This window comes from Rhyacophila brunnea, unplaced genomic scaffold (genome assembly GCF_057557595.1).
Source record: "Rhyacophila brunnea isolate RB1 unplaced genomic scaffold, BYU_Rbru_1.0 scaffold_11, whole genome shotgun sequence".
Lineage (NCBI taxonomy): Eukaryota > Metazoa > Arthropoda > Insecta > Trichoptera > Rhyacophilidae > Rhyacophila > Rhyacophila brunnea.
In genome coordinates, this window is record NW_028232763.1 from 19,346,176 (window position 1) to 19,364,450 (window position 18,275).

General features: G+C 33.3%; 1 protein-coding gene across 1 annotated transcript; it reads left to right on the forward strand.

Annotated features, from left to right (window-relative positions):
• The first annotated feature begins 185 nt into the window (after window positions 1-185).
• On the forward strand, window positions 186-14,131 carry LOC147078455 (ell-associated factor Eaf-like). Its single transcript, XM_085959691.1, has 8 exons — window positions 186-352; window positions 1,438-1,576; window positions 2,369-2,461; window positions 3,050-3,188; window positions 8,882-9,100; window positions 9,900-10,056; window positions 10,870-11,065; window positions 13,182-14,131. The coding sequence occupies exons 2-8, from the start codon at window positions 1,480-1,482 to the stop codon at window positions 13,289-13,291; spliced, it is 1,011 nt and encodes a 336-aa protein (XP_085815817.1). The 5' UTR covers window positions 186-352; window positions 1,438-1,479; the 3' UTR covers window positions 13,292-14,131.
• The last annotated feature ends 4,144 nt before the right edge of the window (window positions 14,132-18,275 follow it).

Below are 18,275 nucleotides of genomic sequence, written 5' to 3' on the forward strand. Positions count from 1 at the left end.
AAGCCAGCCAATTAAAAAAAAGATTTCATTTTATAGATATTGAAATCAATAAAATATATATTTTTAGCATTTAGATTTAGCATTAGCGTTTTAGCATGATCTTAGCGCTTAGAGGTTTTTATTATTATCGGGAAAAACGAATTAATCGCTAAATTGTAGTTACATAAATGTCACCAACAGATGTCGCGACAAAGAACCGTCATGGGAAGTGGGTCGAGTGTCGAATTTGTTGCCGTATTTTTATTTTGCCATATTTAGAACAATCTTTCTAGTATATCAGTGTTATTTTGTGTAATAATGCTTTTAATTGTAATGTTTTATGAGTCTTAACTTTTTAAGCAAACGTCGATCGGTAAGCATATTAATGTACTGTTAAGCTCTCTTACCATATTTTTTAGGTTCTGTGTTTCTTTACTTTCATATTTTTGAAATCTTATTTTTATACTATTTTATGTTCAATAAATATTACGCCGATGACTTTGTAATGATCCCGTCAAATGTGAAAACTTTTTTTAAGAGTTGTCAATTTGTATTAATTTTACTTTTAAAGAAACTTCTGCTATTACAATATTTTCACCTAAGTAGGTGTGTGTGCAGTGTCATCAACACAGGTAAAAAGCAGGTTAGGTGATTGACAGAAGTCCTAATAATAATTATATGCGCCAAGAAATTGTATAGAAACATACTATTTAGATAATATTTACGTATAACCATTTTTTTTTTATTACATATGTCTGGAAAATTATATTAATTTTTAATCCATTTTGTTTATTATCAAACATAAACTAGCTAGGTACTTATTTTAATCTAATGCCTATTTATACACTTTTAATTACTTCAAATCAAACCTGATTTATTACTTAATCCACAAAATTTAATAATGAGCAGGCCCTCTTTTATTTAAGATATTTGATTGTCAACTGATACAAAATACATTTTTACCGCTATTTATTCAACAATTAATTTAACTAGACGAGAAGACAAACTAAATTATTATGTAAGTACGATATTCTAAAAAATAATTTACCTATCTTCATGGAAACCATTAATATGTACTTCAGGTCGAATGTAAGATGAATGTCATTATATTATAAACAAAACTAAATAATAATACCACAATGAAATCGATCAATCAAAACTTATGATATTGGATACTTATTAACGCAAAATTTGATCAGACTGATAGTAAATAACCACTTGATAGGATATTCCACCGAGAATTGACAGTTAACACCACAAATGATGCGATTTTACTTATTGTAACCAAATTGAATGTGTACATTTAAATGGCAGTTATTTTACGTACTAAACGCTTTGAAGAAATGGACCTACCTGCATGTCCAGGAAATGATTATAGACTTGTGAATGAAAAACAGTGGGCTAATCACTTGTAATGTTATGATTTTTTCTGATTTGTCTGATGAATATTTTTTACAGTAGGGAAATGAACTCCATTGAATGGGGTGAAAGCAAAGCAAAATGGCCGATAAGCTAAGAATGGGGAACGAATGGCGGGAGTTAAAACTGGGTGCCAGCTTTACAAATAACAAATCCACATCCTTTCACACTCTAAAATGTAAGTACAACACCGTTCAGAAAACTTAATATTTAATAGGTGTCAGTAGGTATGTCGACACGAGATTGGAAAAATAGTTTTAATCACAGTGAAATGAGTGTTCATCTCCAAAGCCATGGAATGCACATTCAAATCTCGCGTTTCGCAAATTTCAGGATTATTTAATGTATGTTTCAAATAAAGACCCAATGGTTCTGACGAATGGCTATGAATCATTCTTCATTTAATAATACATATCTGTTAATATAACCTACATTCTGTGAATATATCCAATATTTGCTCCACTTAGGAACTAAAAACTTAGCTCCGCTTAGGAAAAAAATACTTTTTTAAAAACATCACAAATCATCTCAATTTCCGGTGAAATCACAATATATTAATTTATTTGATTTTCTCAAAGCAAGGGGTTTGATTGTTTCACTTGTACTACTACATTACTGTCATTGGGCCATTTCAGTGTAAAAAAGAATATAAGTCGGTACCTACCTACTTAAATAATATACTTTATTTATTTTTATTGATTCTAATAATAATAATTGATAATAGTCTATTATTTATCAATTAATATCCAACATCTTATTGTTTCTAACAGTAAAATAACAATTCCATGTATGAAAACCTTTGTGTGGGAGCAGATTTTTTTTTTCATCTGAATTAGCAAAATTTTAAATGAAGAATACTGATTTAATTATTATAAATGTTGACAAAGTAAATGGGAGAATCTGTTGTACAAGATTCGGTGTACCTATATTGATCATATTCATTCCTCACTTGTTCTATTAACTTCTTCAGGTGACTTTAAACCAGCATCGGTAGACGCCAGCAAGATGGCAACTCTGGACGTCGGAACAAACAATCAAGTGACTGTTACAGTTCCTCATCTAGGTAAATGAAAATACAACACTTACTCAACTACAAATACGAAAGACATGACATCTTTTTTCTGATCAGTGAAACCTCAGTGTTCCTTCTGTGCGAAATATAAAAATATCAGTGATATAACTGCTGCTTGAAAGAAGCAGGATTTGTTGTCTGCACAGTCAATGTGATTAAAGAACAATATCATAATATTTATGAAAGCTTGCCAACCAGCATCCATTAACAATCCTAGCGATGATTAAGATTATTTTTGTATTGTTCTTTTTTATTTCTCAATGTTTTATATTATTTTATAAGAAAAGGGTGCATTTTATTTTTTTTCTATTAAAACTATTAGCCGCAGCTGCAAGTTTGCTAGTAAAACCCACAATAAAATTTTGAAAAATACATGATTAATGACAATACGATAAAATACACAAAATTATTCTAACAAGGTACAATTTTCAGCAGTCTACTGCATTTAATGAAACTAGTTAATTTTTTAATATTCAATCTTAATTTACTCAAGATAATTTGCAGTTACTATACTATACCCTATAGATCTCAGTGTGCGATGTATCTTTTCTTAACTAGCATTCTATTTGAAATTTACAGACGGAGCCGGCATACCTCAGACTGTCTTCAAAGGAAATCAGCGAACCTATCAAAAAGAATGTGTGCTCATAATCGATAAAGTCACTGGAGAGATAACTTTGGAAAAGCTTTCGAGTAATATTCAAGTGAAGAAGACCAGGTTCGTCACCTCTAGAAAATCATGTTTTTCTTTCTGAATTTTGTTTGCTTTTTAATGAGCTGAAAATATTATGCGATACAAAAACATCAGGTAATGTAACAACCATCTCGAGGAAATGTTTCCATTCCCCTATCCCTATCAAAAACTCACTTCACTGTCTTAGAGGAGCATGCATAGAACGTCAAATCACCTTCAAACTAAATTCTGCCAATTTGCATGCATAAACGAAAATACGATAACAGCCGTTCAATATTTTAGTTAGGGATGTCACTCGTCATTATTATGACCATTTTTTTTAATATTGATTTTTTACACACTTATATTAAATTAAAAAATTGAAATTGTCAAGAAGTGTGAAAGTGTCCGAACTGCACAGTATAAATTAAACAATTATAAATGGAAAATTAATAATAACTTTAAATAATTTATTTACTACTTACTTTATCAGTGTTTTTATTTAAAAAAAATATCGGACAAATAATTCCCAATAAATATTTATTAAGTAATCGAGTAGCAACATAGTTTTGCTTTCCGCAGCTAGCTTCATTTCTATTTGGATCATTGATAGATAACTGACGCAAATTTTGACATTTATTATGAATATGAAAAGGGATCTAATGATCTACCTAGAGTCTGTCTTCTACTCGAACTTCTGTCGAACGTGATGGCACAATGCTCTTCGTCCGCAAACGACGTGACGTGAACGCCAGCTTATAGAATACAGACTATGTAATATTTAACGCTGCTCTATGGTCACTAGAAAGACTGAGAAGTTGCATAATACGAGTCCCAGCATCTTTTAGGCTGAGAGGCGTATTCATGAAAATGTCAAAACCCCACTGAAGGTAATTAGCGGTTGAACGGCTTATTAACAAATGCTATAAAAAATATTGATGTCACTGTGTACCACTATGGACATAATGCAAATGGCTGCCATTTGCTGGAGTGAATGGAATGGCTGGAATGCTGAGCATTTACGAACAGTAATCGTTTACAAAACACGTACATCAGGGATTTGTGTTCATACTCTAGAATACTCTGTAGTACGATTGGATTTAGTATATTCAGTAATTATTCACTAAAGATGTCATAAAAATTGCAATATTTCCCATGGATAAGATGGATTTACGTAAGATTACGTTAAAACACCTAATACCCCAAGGTTACAACTTTATCTGGCATTAAGATATTATGCCTGTCAAATTGGAGTTTCTGTCAATGACTAACATCAACTAGCAGAGCAATTGTTACGTAGCAATGCAGCATAACTGGGGAGTAAGATCATGTTAATGCGCGTGTTTGAACATGTACCGAACCGAAAAAACCGATATTTTTTTCAGTTTGGTTCTGGTTTTCATTTAGACAAAAATTACCATTTTTCCGGTTTTCAGTTCAGTTCCGGTTCAAGACCTGTGGTCAGAAAACTATCTATTCCAAAAAATTTCATGATCGATCGCGCATCATATATCGTCGCCTAAATGCACGGAACTTGTAACTCCATATTGACCAATTTTACAGGGGGAAGAAAAAACTGTTTTAAAATAAAACGAACAGTTTTAGGAAAATTTTGAAAAAACACTATTAGTATTTTAATGTTATAAATGCCTAAATCTGGTCATTTTTACCAAATATTTATTAATAAAGAAGATACATGGTTAGTGAGGAGTTACATGGTTTGCTTTTGTTTTTTTGAGATTTGAGCTGGGAGTTACAATGTTTGAATTAAAATAAACAGTACCCAGTTTGCTTACATTATGTTGGAAAATTAGATAAAATTGTATAAATAGGGGAAATAAGCATTGCATAAATGAACGAAAATAGATTTACATAATTAAAGTGTATTTAAGTTAGCTTTCAAATTGCAGATTAGTATATTACGAGGGTGGGTCAATAATTCCTTAGAAAAAAGCATTAAAACAGTTTTTATTTTTGTATTTTTTTTTATTTCTCAACATAATCTCCTTGGAGCTCAATACACTTGGTTAGACGTTTCTCAATTTTTTTTAAACCGTCAGAAAAATAAGTTTTCGGAAGGTCCTCAAAATAAGCATTTGTCCGATCGATGACTTCTTCATTTGAAAAAAAACGTTGTCCACTTAGCCATTTTTTTAAGTTTGGGAAAAGGAAAAAGTCACTGGGGGCTAAATCTGGCGAATACGGTGGGTGGTCGACCAATTCGAACTTCAATTCTTCAATTTTAGCCATTGATCGTAAACATGTGTGAACACGGGCATTGTCCTGATGAAAGAGGATTTTTTTCCTGTTTAAATGAGGCCGTTTTTCTTCAATTTTGTTTTTTAGCTGGTCCAATAAAGATGCATAATAATCCCCTGTTATTGTTTTTCCTTTTTCCAAATAGTCAACGAAAATAATTCCACGTGCATCCCAAAATACAGTAGCCATAACCTTTCCAGCTGATTTTACGGTTTTCGCCTTCTTTGGACATGGTTCGCCTTTCGCAACCCACTGCTTTGACTGTTCTTTCGTCTCGGGAGTATAGTGGTGTATCCATGTTTCATCTACAGTCACAAAGCGACGAAAAAATTCATCCGGATTGCGTTGCATGAGCGACAACAGGGCTTTAGAGGCCACCACCCTATTGCGTTTATTGTCGACTGTGAGCAAACGCGGCACCCATCTTGCAGAAATTTTTTTCATGCCCAATTTGTCATGTAAAATAGAAATGACGCTACCTTTTGAGATCCCTGTAACCTCAATTATCTCACTCAACTTTAATCTTCGGTCACTTAACACCATATCGTGGATTTTATTGATCATTTCTGGTGTAGTCACCTCTACAGGACGTCCTGAGCGTGGTTCATCCTTTGTTGATGTACGACCACGTTTAAATTATTTAACCAGTTATAAATAGTTGCAAGTGAAGGAGCAGATATGCCGTGAACTAAATCCAACTCATTTTTTATTTCCTTTGCTGTTAACCCTTTTATATTAAAATGTTTAATAACAGCTCTAAACTCAATTTTCTCCATTTTTGTAAACAAGCAAATTTTTTTTTTAAATGTACGAGAAACACACAACAACCCGACCAATCTGATTGAAACTTCGCAGCATACTGAATCGGTAGTGCCGCTGCATGAAAACAAACCGCTTACAGTACTAGTCGCGCCACCTGTCGGCTTTTCTAAGGACTTATTGACCCACCCTCGTATATTAGTGATAATCGGCCTCCATACTTGCTTTCAACGGCTGAAGGTATTTGTACTTATTTAATTTTATTTTAAGCCTTTAAGCTTTCTTGATATAGTTGAGGGAGGCTATCAAAGAATTTCGGTTGCATAATAGTAGGTACTTTAATTTATTCATCACTAAAACGCAGTTTGAAATTAATATTTCCATTAATTCCATCCATTATATTGCAGTGCTCGAATATTAGTTACGACTGTGTCTTCTAGTTTTCCTCCTGGTCGTATGGATTTGTAAAATTTAACATTAATTTTTTTGAAAAATGATGCTACTCGTATAAATAAATGTGACATGTATGGCTTAGGTTTTTTCCTGGCTTTATTAAACGCAGTTACATAATTAGCATGAACATATTTTTTTTTGATTTCTCAACCTCTCAATTACTCAACTTACAATTATCGATCAACCTCAAATTGAGTATGGTCCTTCTCCATTTTTTATTATACAGTGGTGATATTACGTGGCATTGCAATATTTAATAAAGCATTAGCAAGTACTACATATCTTTCTGGTTTGTAGCTCCATCACTATGCAAAAGAATGGTTTTACAGTCGTCAGAAAGAGGTAGAAAAGGAAGAATAAATTGACTTATTACACTAGAAAGCTAATTTGTAGTAAGCCCACATTCGACTTCAATCCAAACACAGCAATGACCACCAATCGTTTTTGGTTGTAGAGGGTAAAATTATGAATGCCAAGTTTTGTTTTAAAATATGCGCTGGAAACATTAGATTTTGGCTATAACAAAACACATTGTAAGTCCATTGTAAACACATATTTTTCAGTAATTTTGTCAGATTCCTTTTCACTTCTGCCGTATTTTCTCTTTTCTTGCTGAACAAGGTGTACAAGTCTATCTAAATTATTTGTTTTGTATGCCGTGCATACATCGCATTTATATATTTCTTACACTGAAATAGTTTTCAATTCAGGTATTCAAATTTCTGACTCAAACTCCCATACCTATGTTTAAAATGTTTATTTGTCCCTAAGGTCAAAATCAGTGTTCCAAATTTTTTTACACTTGCGGACTACTGAAAATTTCAGAGACGTTTTATGCACTGCTAACTCATAAAGAAAACATTATTTATAATATAATAGCGTATGATCGCAGTTGATTTTGTCACGTAAACCATTAATATATTTTAAGAACAAAAACACAATGCTCAAACACTTGTAGGTGCACAGGCCAAAAATTTGCGGACCACCAGAAACTTTCTGAGGACCACTGGTTGAGAAACATCGGTTGAAATTATACATTGGCATAATTAAATATACAACCAAACTTACTGCTTTCCACTTTCTTGGGCCATGGTCAATTAAATTTAATGTAAAGCAGAAATAATGATCGAGTTCGATACAAGGCAACATGCGTGGACTTTTTTGTATGACTTTACTGGAGTTACAAGGTATGAAAACTGACAAATAACAGAGCCTGAGATACAAGGAATGAACAATGTGCTTTTGCTACAGTAAATATTTTTTGGAGTTACAATATATAAACAGATCGATGGACAATTAAATTTACTATAACACTGCATACTTAACTCATTTTAGGCCAAAAGTGGAGTTACAAGTTCCGCGCATTTAGGCGACGATATGCAAAGTGCAGTTGTTTTATATGCCATTTAAATGTGGCATTGAACAGCAGAACAGATGTGCAGACATTTTTTTTTATTTATATTTACACTATAACAGGCTATGAAGCCCAATGACAGTAGTGTATTACGATAGAACCTCATTAATACCAAGTCGGTTCATTCCAAATTCATGGTAAATCAATACATCACTAAAATCATAAAATCTATTTATAGCAAGATTTCCATTATTTCGATGAATGAACCATAATAGTCACCACAGATATTAATCTGAAAGAAATTGTATCGAAACAGAACCAATGACACAAAATTGCAACAAAAATAAACTTTTCTCAAGATGAACTGTTTTTTCTCTGTACATTTTGTATTGTATAATTAGATTTTTTTTAAATTTTCGACCCTGTCGATTTCGAATTAACGGTATTTACTGTAATAGTGAAACAGTAGTGTAGTAGTAGCAGTGAAATAATCACGGAAACAACCAGGCTTTGAGAAAATCATATTGATGTATTGTGACCTCACCGGGCATTAAACCCAAAACCCCCAGATGAGAAGCCTGTGCCTTGTACATATATTTATGGATGTGACATTTTATTATCAAACTGATAATATACATGACATCTGAAATTTTGCTAAAGTAGCTCCTATGTCTAAAAAATTTGCCGACCACTGCTATAAAGGGATCATCGTACATACAACGTATGTATAAAGTTCACAGTTACGCCTTCCTCCTATTGTGCTGCCCACCTTTAAAGTGTATTTATGACCTATAAAGATCCTGCCTCCTTTCAATCTTCATAGAAAAAGGCTAGTGATTCGAACCGTTGGCCGGTATGTAATGAGAATTGTGTAAAATAAAATCTATTTTTCATGTGAATTGATTGCCATCAGGCAAGAACCGGTGCAGAAGCCGACGCCGGCCCCAGCTCCTGTCCCTGTCTTGGGCCCGCCGCGGCCGCCAAGTCCAGAAATGCTGTCAGTCAACAACTGCACACAGAGGTCCACCTCCAGGACTAAAGTGGCATCGGGCGGACGACGCGGTCCCTCCGCTAAGCCTGCCGGAGGATCCTCACCTCGCAGACACCGGACCTCTCCCCCGCAGGCCACTCCGTAAGATTTTAATTACACTATTGCGAGTAGCAGTTTTCCCTGAACCATAGGATGCGCTCGCTTCTTCGGAAAGTTCCAAACACATAATAATGCGTATTCACATTCTTAAGTTTTTAAATGTAAAAAATCATTGTAGCAAAACATTATATCTGTATTTTGAACACTCATTGGGTGACTAATTTTCTGAGGGGCCTCCAAACACAAATAAAATTTGTTCTCAATAAGAGGTGAAACAGATATGCAACTTAATCTGTTTAGGGAAATTAATTAAATGCTTGATTAATTAATTAAAATTAAATTTGTAATCTGTGTACAAAATTAAAATGTATTCTTTTACTATAAGATAAGTTAATAATTTTAATTTTAATCATAGACGGTAACAAAATCGCTCTGCGTCTGGGGCCTCCATGTACCTTAAACTGCCAATGACTATTACTTTAGGAAAAGGAAAGCTATAATTTTCATAGGAATGAATACTAAAAAGACAGCATTTTTCATGTCACAAAATAACCACCAGATCCGCATTTATAGAACAATTATCTAAAATGTAATAGTAATACACTTTTTTTTATTTCGATTCAGCTTTGGTAAATAAATCTCAAAGCACAAAAGTGTGAACATGCATCTGCAACAAAAAATTACTTGCAGCTATTTTAATCATTAGCCTTAGTAACATTACATTTTAGTGTCATATAGTTAGCCTTCGTTTTTGAAGAAGGTTTCCTTCAACGTTTTTGAATCAATATTAAATATAAGTTTTAGATTACTGACACTGATTAATATTTCTTTTCTCTTTTAGTTGGACTGTGAACTCAGGCCAGAGTACTCTGGCGAGCCTCCCCATGATCGGATTTGATGACTCGGCTCTAGCGCCCGCCCCTTCCGCAGCCCTACCAGAGCGGCCATCTTTTCTACCTTCCATCGATGAGCGCGACTCTGCACCTCTCGATGCACTGGTACTCGTCTTTACACATTTATTTTTGTCTTTCCGTTTATGAATCGAGTATAATATTCTAGTTGAAATTAAATATTAATCGGCTAGAGCATTACAACCCAAAATACTATAAGATTTTACAATACACCAATTATAAATTATGGAATAGTATGTTGGAATTAGTAGTGATTATAGTTGATAGGTATTGAGATTTTTTCAAATACTAGATTACAGAAATTATGTAATGTTTGATTTATTTATATATATATTTTTTTTACTATAGATTTGTAATAGGTACTGTGTTCTAGTCGGTGATATTAAATTTCTTTTATGGTATTAACTCTCAATTGTTGGTGGAAATACATTATGATAATTACAAAAAAAAACTCAATAAATATGTATATTATAATCATAAGAAACTGCTGATCAAATAGAATCCATATATTCAAGGTAAGGATAACCGAGGTTCTAATGAATGGTAATAATTCCATAAAGCAACACAAAACAGTTATGAATGTCAACTTCAAGTGAAATCTTTAAATTAAATAAACAACACCAAAAATATAGATTTGTCTTCACTTAAGAGAGTCTCAAATGAACCCTAATTATGCCCATTGTATAGGTACGTATGATAAAACATTATACCCATTAAATAACAAAACATTCCAGTATCTCATCTCAATTTGACAGAAACCTCTTTTAATCCATAATTGCACAGCTCTTTCCAATTGAATGTCATTTTGAATGGCACTTGAAACCACAATAAGATTACAATTTATTTTGTAATTACAAAATAAAATAGTTAGAGAATAACTATTCAATTGTTTGTTTGCAGCTAAATGGTGATGATGAAGATGTGGGCGTATTGTCTTCGTCGAGCGGTTCATCTAGCAGCGGAAGTGACAGCGACCACAGCAACAGTGGCGACCAACGAGAGGACCGCCATCGGCCGCACCTTCCGCCCGCCTCTCTCAATTCTCTCTCGCTTCCCAACACCAATCGTCGCACTAATCCCGAACCCCCCACCAATGGTGAGTCATTTTATTCAGTATGTCATTCCAATTATATCAATAGGTAATATTTAAATGTGTCAAAATCGCATGGGAATACATATGAACATACTTCTTTTCATATAAAAACAATATTTATAACAGGCGGATTCGATTTGGTAATCGACACCAGACCGCCCCGCCGTCTATAATCATATTAGTAATTTCCTCGATTAAATTACAAAATTTGTTGCTTTCCATTAGAGTGATATAAAACACCCGAGACAATATAATTATTAGAATTAAGGATCGGTAACTTAACCCTTTTACTCCCATGGGGCCGATATTTCGGCCCACCATACCTATGCGAAAACTCCATCTGGGCCGATCCATCGGCCGAAAGTTTGGAACCAAATTTACGATTTATTCCAAATTTTTTCCCGTCATATTTCGTCTCGTGTAGACGAAGCATTATATTCACTGTGTGTTGAGTGTGAGTAACATTTATTTTAGTATCGGCTTTATTTATAATTATGTCACACCCTATTAACTCACAAGTCATAATTGCTCTGCTGTCGAACTTGAGACCAAAGAGGGTCATAAAAATAATAAAACATTATTTTTATGACACATTTTAAATTCTGATATTTCTTTTAGTTGTTTTATGATTCATATATCACATTACAAAATGAAATTTGTAATTTTTGAACTAACAATGGATGCCACTGTACTTTTGGTAAGATGGTGAAAAAATACATGAATATAAATATTATTATAAATGATTTAGTGCTTTGAGACTTATTTTTTGAAATTACTTCATTCCATATCAGTTAGTCGTCGATACTGTATCGAATTCTCTTGCGATTTTGTGAATTGAATAATATTCTTGAATACCTTGGACACTATACGATTTTTTTTGATTACTTTATAAAAATTCTATTTCATAGATAAATAATAATGTGTTTATTTTTTTTTCTGTTACTACATAAGGATAGATTATATTATAAAATTTGATATATCAATTATAAATAAAAAAATGTTTTGTTGTTCAAACATAGTTTTATCCGTTCATTTCTAAATAAATATTGATACATTATTTTTTTCTTTTGTTTTATTGATGTAAACTATCAATATTATTACTTATTATTGCTTTATACACCATTGAGAACACACAAAAAAAGTTTCAAATTTTTAAAACATGTGTAGAATTAGTTATTTAAAAAAACTAAATTGACGATTTTTTGTCAAAAAACGCTTGGGAGTTTTCGCATATGCTAGGCTAAATCAGCTGGGAGTAAAAGAGTTAAAGAATAAACACTCTCCTGGACAGTAAAAGATATGAGTTCAAATCTCACTCGGTCCAACTTTTTTTTGATAGGTGTGTTTCTGAAGTTTATCAAAATTATGTATGTATTGTCTACTTTTGTTTTGATTCTCAATCTTTGGTTGACTAGTTTATATTTCAGTTATTCCATTGGCAAGTATGTTAATTAAATTCACATAGTTTTATGATTTTTGTAATTGATTTCCATCAAGGATTGTATTGAAAAATATACATACAGTGAAGCCCCAATTTTATGTTTTTAAAAAAACTGGTATTGAGAAATTAAAAAAACTAATTTATTTTTTTATTAAAAAATTATGTGAATATTTAAGAATGAAAAATGTCGCCAACAAGCGACTGTAACATTTCATTTAAAATACAAAATGACAAACTCTCTAAATGGCTAAAATAAAAGATCGCCAATGGGATTGTGTCACCTTTGGGCACTACAGATGAGAAATGCACATGTGCGTCTACACCTTAATATTCATTTCAATAATTGTCATGCATTTAATTGAATGTTTTAATATATATTTAATTTTTAATATTTCAGAGATTAATAGCGCGAAAATAAAAATGTAAAACCGGGTTTTAAAATTTACTAAAATGATACAGGACTGTAGAAACTATATGCAAATAGTGGGAAAACGTGAATTCCAGGCACGGTAAATCAGGGTTCCACTGTATATTTATAATTGTTGTAAACCTTTTCATCACATCTAATAATGCAGCTTTTCCCTTAAAGTAGGTCCTTCGTAAGTGGTCCCTCTCTTCAACAAGTGTTGAATTACAGCAATTAAGTTTGTAACTATAATAATGTTTGTTGTTTTGCAGGGGCGGTGAACGGTAACGGCAATAGTGTGGGCAATGGCGAAGCATCAATGCCGATGCACCTTCTCAATGAAGACTTGTGCCTTTCCGAATCCGGAAGCGATTCCGATTGAGTCGCTTTCAATCTAATTTAACTAGTATAATACGGTTATTAAATATTATGTATATAAAATAAATATCAGTTCCGACTGAGTGCCGTCGGTTGTCATCGTCTCAGGCGAAAAGTGATTCATAAGTTAGCCATTTCCTGTTGTACGCATAGAGAATCTTTTTTATTTGTCTGTAAGTTTGTCAATAAGTTCCAATCTGGCTGAGTGGCTTCGAGCACTGACTTAACACATCGCGGACGCGGCAGTCCAAACAACGAGTGAGCCTGTGTTGTCCGAATATGACATAAGCTCAAATTTAAGGGAAAATATGATATTTCGCACCCTCGCAACTAAACCGCCACAAGTCCAAATTTAGGTGTTTTCAGTTAATTACTACGTTTCATTGTCTATCGTTCATAGTATATGTACCGAAAATTTGATATCTCATTCTCTCTCAGTCATTTCAGTCAATTCAAGTCAAAACTTCATTCAATATCTAAACATATTTCAAAAACACAGTACAAAAATGCGATAGGTAAAAACTTCAAAGCTTATTTTCTCTGTTTGACATTTTTTGGATTGTGGCAGTTTAGTTGCGATGGTGCGATTTGTGCTATGATAACAGTTTATCTCTGCCTACCGTTGATATTTTAAAAGTGCATGTTTCATCTATGCACCGTGCTTTGAGTTTGAGCAGAATGGGAAAAATGGCAATGGCGTTGACCGTTAACTTAAAAATAAAACTATATATTGCACATTTATTTTATAATAATATGTAAATTTTGATGAAGTTGATTGTTTTTTAATTTTATTAAAATGTATACACTACATCATAAGTCTGAAAATAAACTTATTTAAAAAACATTTTGCTTCTATCTTTACTCCACCCCAGTTTCAGTTATATAGCTTCCAGAAAATGGTTTTAAGTTATGAGGGGTAATGCTTACACTGAAGCGTAGTTGGTAAAGTGCCTGTCTCTGAAGCCGTAAGTCGCAGGTTCTATCCCACGGCTTGCAAAAATACAACATGTTACATTTGATCCAGTGCAATAACTGAACTGATTGGATGACTGGACTTGTAAAAATTATTATAATAATATAACCTCCACTCAGTAGAGCCCATATAGTATGCTTATGAACAAAAATAGTGATTCATTTTTTTTAATAAATGAAAACCTAAGGCAAGAACATTGTTGTTGAATGTAAATTATAAAGCATAAATGAGAGATACCTTCGAAAATGACATGCTCTTATGTTGAACTTTTCAAGTAAAACTACGGTTTTAGCACATTAACATAGGACTGCGTCAACGGTTTTCAGACCTGAGAGAAATTTGCCTTCAAACTTTGTGAAGTTATAGCATTTGGTGTTATTTGGATGAACTATAATATAATGTATTGCATGGATGAAATAGCAACATGCTCTCCAAATTATTCACAGAAGTCAATTATTAGGTAAGGTATATATTAATTGTTCTGAGTGAGTGTGCTGTGTGATTCTGCAACATAACATTGCAACAAGCATTAACCAACCAGCCTTTCGGTTGACAGCCAAGTGCGCTACCAATTACACCTTTGAGACAGTGGCAATTGTGACGAGATGGATTGCTTTGATTAACTGACCAACAGTATAAATGACTTCACACTCATGGCTATGAAAATTCCAACAACAATAAAACAGAAACTGCTGTTTGATACTTAAATTTGATATACCATACATTCAAAGACTAACCATAACACAATATATTATTACCCATGTTGACTGTTACAACATCTCTTTAGGCTTAGGCACCTACTAATATGTCACGAAACTATGTAGGTAACTTTGTGAATATGCAGAGAACCTAAAGGCTCATTTAGACGAGTCACTGCGGATGATCGTCCGTAGGGAATTGTATTCAGGCATTCACTTTTTGTTTACACGTGTCACCGAAAGTGAAATACTTGATTCATTCCAAAATGGTGTCAAGTTGAATTGTGGTGTAGGTTGGAATACAAACAATTTGTTACATGAATGCTGTAATTTCGTCGAGGGAAAGATTGGTAGGAAAAAGATGTGTTGGATAAAACCATGGGTAATGTGACGTAGTATCATGGGGAATGTGATGACAGTACTCAGGGGCGCAGTGTGCATACGCAGAATCATCCATAGTGATCAAAAAGTAGAACGAGTTGAACTTCATTCACTTTTGATTGCGGATGATTCCTCTGCGATGATCGTGAAAAGTGAATCATGTAAAAGGGACCTTAGTAGAAATAAAAATGGGTTGGATTATAATGACGATGATTTCGTGCAAAGTTGCCATATTTTATTGATGACGATTATGAGGAAGTGTGGAGAGTGAAGGTGAACACTAATATTGATAACTAGCTGCGTCAACTGGCGGTCGCCAGTCTGTCTCGCTAGGTCTTGCAGACGGCTTGGCGGTGTTGGATTTTAATATAATTGTGAAGTATGCATAGAGTTTTCCCTTCGGAATTGATTTTCATTCACCTCAAGACAGTTTGACATTTTGCTGATTTGTCAGTTTTACGATTTTCAAGTCGTCACTGTCAATATAAATTTGGGGTCATATGCGTAGTCTATTTTGGAGTCTGGCCTTCACAATATCGTCCAACACCACCTGAGGCTGATAGGCCAAATAGAACAGCTTGCAATGGCGATTGAGACCACTGACATTTTAATAGAATAAAATATGTGTAGTTATATAAATGTTTCGTTAAAACACGTGCATTTAAATATGATAAATAATTATACATCTCATAAATTCGAATATAAAGCAATGTATGTGATTATTATAAATGGTGATCCAATATAACATGAATATTAATCTGCCACGGGACCCATTTAGATAATAAAAGGTTAGCAGTATATAAATAATAAATGCTTGCAGCCGTTGAATAATATTTAAGAAATCAAATTTTGAATTAAAATTCACTTCACATTCAAAACTTAAATAACATAGTCTTCCGGTGTGAGACATTCATATCGAAACAAAATTTATTTTGGGTAGGGTTTGGGTATTATAAATAGGTAGGTATATAAAATCACAAATTAAAAAAAATATAGCAATTTATATGACCAAGTAGAGTAGAATTAGGTTGGGATAACCTTCATCCAGCAGTGGATTGATACTGGTTGATTATGATAGTGACGATATTATGAATGGGTAAATATAATATCAACAATTTTGATAAATATAGCAATCGTTTAACCGCTAGTAGTAGAATCAGGTTGCGGAACCCTTCATCCAGCAGTGGATTGATCCTGGTTGATGATGATGATGATTATGATGACGATATGAATATGTAGATAGATAACATTAGCATTTTTAATAAATATAGAAATTCAATACTGTCAAGAATCAGATTGCGGAACCCTTCATCCAGCAGTGGATTGATCCTGGTTGATGATGATGATGATGATGACGATATGAATATGTAGATAAATATAATATCACCGATTTTGATAAATACAGCAATTCAAATGACAGAAAGGAGTAGAATCAGGCTAGGGAGGTCTTTATCCAGCAGTGGAATTGTTCAGATCAATGATGATGAGGATAATAGAAATAGGTATAATATCTCTAATTTGTTTAACCGCTAGTAGTAGAAACAGGTTGTGAAACCCTTCATCCAGCAGTGGATTGATCCTGGTTGATGATGATGACTATATAAATATGTAGATAAATATAATATCACAGATTTTGATAAATAGGTACAGCAATTCAAATGACAGAAAGGAATAGAATCACGCTAGGGAGGCCTTTATCCAGCAGTGGAATTGTTCAGGTCGATGATGATGAGGATGATAGAAATAGGTATAATATCACAAATTTGTTTAACCGCTAGTAGTAGAATCAGGTTGTGGAACCCTTCATCCAGCAGTGGATTGATCCTGGTTGATGATGATGACTATATAAATATGTAGATAAATAAAATATCACAGATTTTGATAAATACAGCAATTCAAATGACAGAAAGGAATAGAATCACGCTAGGGAGGCCTTTATCCAGCAGTGGAATTGTTCAGGTCGATGATGATGAGGATGATAGAAATAGGTATAATATCACAAATTTGTTTAACCGCTAGTAGTAGAATCAGGTTGTGGAACCCTTCATCCAGCAGTGGATTGATCCTGGTTGATGATGATGACTATATAAATATGTAGATAAATATAATATCACAGATTTTGATAAATACAGCAATTCAAATAGCAGAAAGAAATAGAATCAGGCTAGGGAGGTCTTTGTCCAGCAGCGGATTGGTTCAGGTCGATAATGATAAGGATGATAGAAATAGGTATAATATCACAAATTCGTTCAACCGATAGTAGTAGAATCACGTTGCGGAACCCTTCATCCAGCAGTGGATTGAAGATGATGATGACGATATGAATATGTAGATAAATAACATTAGAATACTGTCAAGAATACAATCAACGTACAGAGGTCTTCATCCAGCAGTGGATTTATTGAGGCTCGTGATAATAATGGCATTATATATAGATAGGTAGATAATAATATAATATCACTGATTTTGATAAATATAACAATTCATGTGTAAGTAAGGAGTAGAATACGACTGAAGAGGCCTTCATCCAGCAGTGGATAGGTCAAGATTGATGATGATGAAAATGACGATAAAAATAGGTAGAATATACAATATCACACATTTTGATGACTATGACAATTCGTATTAATTTCTTTCATTGTTTGCAATGGCAACTTTGTTAGTTTAATATGACTATATTCTGATCTATGGAAATTAGTAGCCTAGGTCGGCCTAGGTAATTATTCAATAAAAAAAGAGTGAGTGAACAGCCACAAAGAAGTATTTTAAAAAATCAAATTTGGAATATCACGTTATCTATGAAATGGCGGACAGTGGCGGATGCCGCTGTCAGAAGATATTATACGTAGTGAATTGTACCAAGGTTATGGTTTTTTCACCGGAAAAAAGTGCGCCAATGCCTACATTACGATATTTGAATATTATAATAATAAATA